At 41.7% G+C, this 4,928-nt stretch overlaps 1 protein-coding gene across 1 annotated transcript; it reads left to right on the top strand.

Moving 5' to 3' along the window:
* The first annotated feature begins 4,272 nt into the window (after positions 1-4,272).
* On the top strand, positions 4,273-4,589 carry LOC309557228 (large ribosomal subunit protein eL37-like). Its single transcript, XM_082259894.1, has one exon. It carries the CDS (start codon positions 4,280-4,282, stop codon positions 4,571-4,573), a length of 294 nt encoding a protein of 97 aa, XP_082116020.1. The 5' UTR covers positions 4,273-4,279; the 3' UTR covers positions 4,574-4,589.
* The last annotated feature ends 339 nt before the right edge of the window (positions 4,590-4,928 follow it).

Here is a 4,928-nt window from a genome sequence, read left to right on the forward strand (position 1 = left end):
AGGTCAGGTACCAATGTTGAACGAGAAGACCTGGCTCACAATCTTCATTCTAATTCATCCCAAAGGTGTTCTACCGGGTTGAGGTGCAGGCAAGTCAAGTTCCTGCACCCCAAACTCATGCATCCATATCTTTACGGACCTTGCTTTGTGCCCTGGTCCAAATTATTTGGTGGAGGGGGGGGGGGGGGATTATAATGTGGAGTTGTTTTTCAGAGGCTGGGCTTGGCTCCTTAGTTCCAAAGAAGGGAACTTTTAAGGCATCAGCATACCAAGACATTTTGGACAATTTCATGCTCCCAACTTTGTGGAAACAGTTTGGGGATGGCCCCTTCCTGTTCCAACATGACTGCACACCACTGCACAAAGCAAGATCCAGAAAAACATGGATGAGCGAGTTTGGGGTGGAGGAACTTGACTGGCCTAGGAGTTGACTTGGAGTGTGTCTATGGGAATGTTTGACCATTCTTCCAGAAGTGCAATTTTGAGGTAAGGCACTGATGTTGGAGAGAAGGCCTTGCTTGCAGTCTACGCTCTAATTCATCCCAAAGGTGTTCTATCAGGTTGAGGTCAGGACTCTATGCAGGCAAGCCAAGTTCCTCCACCCCAAACTCACTCACCCATGTCTTTATGTACATTGCTTTGTACACTGGTGTGAAGTCATGTTGGAATTGGAAGGGGCCATCCCCAAACTGTTCCCACAAAGTTGGGATCATTAAGTTATCCAAAATGTCTTGGTATGCTGACGGCCTAAGAGTTCTCTTCACTAAAATTAAAGGGCCAAGCCCAACCCCAGAGAAGCCACCCCACACCATAATCGCCCCTCCACCAAATGATTCGGACCAGTGTACAAAGCAAGGTCCATAAAGACATGGATGAGCGAGTTTGGGGTGGAGAAACTTGACTGGCCTGCACATAGTCCTGACCTCAACCAAATAGAACACTTTTTGGATGAATTTGAGTGCAGACTGTGAGAAAGGCCCTCTCTCCATCATCAGTGCCTGACCTCACAAATGGAAGAATGGTCAAACATTCCCATAGACACACTCCTAAACCTTTTGGACCGCCTTCCCAGAAGAGTTGAAGCTGCTATAATTGCAAAGGATGGGCCAACTTAATATTGAACCGTACGGGCTTAGTCTAATTCCATTAAAGCTCATGTGTGTATAAAGGCAGGTGTTCCAATATTTTTGGTAATATAGTGTATGTAAAGCCCCAATATTTCATGCACCTGTGAAACTGCAAAAACTAGGGTATCCAAAATTTCCTATGGGCAATTCTTTAAAGACCTCCTAAGCTTTAGCATTAACAGTGAATGATGGCCCTCAGAATTAATGCTCTCACTCTGGTATGCACGGCGATACCTAATTTGGTTAATTTACTAAAGGTAATTAGACTGTTATTCAAGAAAATGTTCACTTTGCACTGCTTTTTTTTAAATAATTTTTATTGCATATGATTGGGTATTCTTTACAAAGTTCATTTTTATAACCTTCACTAAGCTGAGGGAAAATCCCCTTGCAACAGGAACTGCCTGTTTGCCTTTAGTAAATCAATCCCAGTTTTTGTGGTTTTCCTTTTTTACACGTGCCCACCCAGCCACTGCCAGCAATTACGGCCATCTGAATGACACAACAGAAGCCATCAGGTGGGGCTAAAAATGGTGTTGTAAACAAGCTTATAATTGCTATAGTGACTGAGAGTCTGTTTACATGCCAGTACTGCCCTCAATGCAATATTTATCTCAGTGGAATTAAAAGGGTTAAATTAGTCAATGAACAGCTAAAGCTATGAATGAAATGCTGCAAGAACACTAACTTCAGAAAGCTTACTAAATTTGCCCTTATTCGAATTGCATAATATTTTCCTTGTAGTAAGAACCAGCATGGCTTGCAGATGCTCTTGGGCAAGGTTTTAGAGCAGTGATGGCGAATCTTGGCACCCTAGATGTTTTGGAACTACATTTTCCATGATGCTCATCAACACTGCAGAGTGCATGAACACCATGGAAAATGTAGTTTCAAAACATCTAGGGTGCCAAGGTTCACCATCACTGTTTTAGAGTATTGTGATGATTCTGTGCTATTCAACTGGCTGTCTGGATAGATGGTCATTTGAAAAGCATGGTGTCCTCCTGAACGAATATGACTGCCCACTAGCATATTGCGCCTTTACATAGCTGATATCCCTACCCTTGATTGGGCGACTTATGGTATATGCTGGATAGATGACCTTATAACTAATATAATACCAAACCCTAAGTCCTACATCACTCCTACAGCAATATAACCTTCTGGGGTCACTATACTTTACTTTGGATTGCATTAAACACTTCTTGCTTTCCACGCCACCCCTCTGTAATGTCATTACATCCCAAAACAGCAGGTTTTTTGAGAAACTTCTCAGTAAAGGCATCTCTATCCTCTATAATCTGTTACATGACAAACGATCTTTTAGCAAAAATAGTCTCATGATTAAATGGGAAGAGGATATGCAAGACTCATACTCGGTTAACCAATGGCAGCGGGCAATACGGTCCACCAGCTCTGAGGCCACCCACTGCGTTAACCACTGGGAACTTGCGCTAAAGATTAACGTCAGATGATATCTTATGCCCTATACCAGTGATGACGAACCTTGGCACCCCAGATGTTTTGGAACTACATTCCCTATCATGCTCATGCACTCTGAAGTGTAGTTGAGCATGATGGTAAATGTTGTTCCAAAACATCTGGGGTGCCAAGGTTCACCACCACTGCCCTATAGGCTTAAAAAAAAATGACCCTAATTGCTCATCCCTCTGTTGGAGAGAATTAGGTCCCATTTTTTCCACATATTATGGTCATGTCTAAGTATCCGCAGCTTCTGGAGGAACGGTTTTTGCTTAATTTCTGAAGTCTCAGGTATTCTGACACCCCCTAATCCTAGTCTTGCCATTTTAAACATAGGGATTGATTCTTTCCCAGTCCAATATCGAAAAGTCATAGCTAACCTTTTACTTTCAGCAAGACTTACTATAAACCCTCCACTGGAAGAAAGACCTGGCTCCTAATCCCTCAGAAGCTGTGCATACTACGCACATGCACTAATTCTATGAGATGGCACTAGCTAGCTACTCAGGCACATTACTAGCCTTTGACAAAGCTTGGAAACCATGGACAGATAGGTATAAACATTGAGAAATACAGTATATTCTGTCGATTTTGTAATCTCAATATCCCCAACAAAATGTATGCATATTATCATTTCTTCCCTCTTCTGATGCTGATCGTGAATGACATTCCCAGCACCAAGTTGTAAATGTATCTCTCTACATTTTGTTTATTACTATGTACAAGTGTTCTATAGTCTATATATTTTTTTCTTGTGTTTTCTTGCATTAGCATCTGCGTCTGCATTCTTCCCAATTCTGTTTCCTTTTTTTACAAAAATTTAATAAAACATTATTGTTAAAAAAAAAAAAAAAAGCATGGTATCCTAGATTGGTGATGCTCTTTTGTAAAGCTCAAACCATTCTGCCATGTGAGTACTTTAGTAGAATCCACTACTATAATGTGCTAGGCAGCATTAGATCTTCTTTATGTGAAGAACTACATTTCAACGGAATAAACTGCCAAACAGGAGAAATGATAGATGTTTTCACATTTTCTCAAATCTAAAGAGTCTTTTGACTCCTCTTACCATTGCTTTCCACCTAGAGTCCTCTTCCTGAATTTGGCCTCAAATGTCCAGAAACAGATGGAAAAGAGTAATAAAATAAGAAACATTCATCATAATTTGCTCATTTAGACTTGGTGGTGCCCCCTGTAATCCTACTGCTTAAATACTAGCCCATGAGTGCCTTATGGTAAATATATTTATTTTAACTCATAAACAATATACATGTGTGTGGGTGTGTTTAGCACTGAAGCAAATGTATATCCATGCTCCAAAATATTCTAAATAAAAAAAAATAGGGATGCAGAAGAAAAACTAGGTTATAGACTTAAAGTGGTAGTAAACCTTCCTGTCATTTTCAGCTAAGGAAGCTGCCATCTTGGCCTCTGTTTAATCTACAACTGCCATTATGTTGCACATGTGATCAGTTACACCAGCAATGGACACCAGCAATGGGATGGTTTGACAGTTTGGTTGAGAGCACAAATAATGGGAGTGTTACATTCCCGGCACGTGCCGAAAATGTAACTGTTTTTCTTCAATGGGTTTACTTCTACTTTAGGTGAATAATCAAGTTTAATTAAAAAATGATGAAAAGTCTCTATCGTCTCTGCTGCTGGTGAAGATGATGAAGGGAACATCGTCATTCGGAAAGTGCTGCAATAAGACGCACACTCTGTGCCGTCGCTGTGGGTCTAAAGCCTACCATTTACAGAAGTCTACCTGTGGCAAGTGTGGATACCCAGCTAAGAGCAAGATAAAGTATAACTGGATTGCCAAGGCCAAGAGACGCAACACCACTGGCACCGGCCACATGAGACATCTGAAGGTTGTGTGCCGCAGGTTCAGGAATGGATTCCATGAAGGTACCACACCTAAACCCAAGAGAGCCGCAGTTGCAGCTTCCAGTTCCTCTTAAGAACTAATATTTGTACTGGGATGAGGGACTCCAGCAGTTTATCCTCCTAGTTATCTCAGCTAGAGACAGGTACATCCAGCTTACGTTTATCCAATGGCGCTTATTGTACGCCTTTAAGGCTCTAACGAATCTACCCCACCAGGACTGATCGATGCCCTAAATGCCAGTCTGAAACTGGCACTTTTATGCACATGGAATGGTCATGCCCGTTGATTCAACAATTCTGGCAGGGGGTGTTGGATGTGCTCAATACAGTGGGGCAACTGACCATTCCCTTAGATCCCAAAATACTCCAACTGGGCATTTGTAGTGATGTCGACCCGAACACACATATGAGACTGTTTGTCTTCTACAC

The sequence above is a fragment of the Pelophylax lessonae genome (genome assembly GCF_965119305.1).
Source record: "Pelophylax lessonae genome assembly, chromosome: 5".
NCBI lineage: Eukaryota > Metazoa > Chordata > Amphibia > Anura > Ranidae > Pelophylax > Pelophylax lessonae.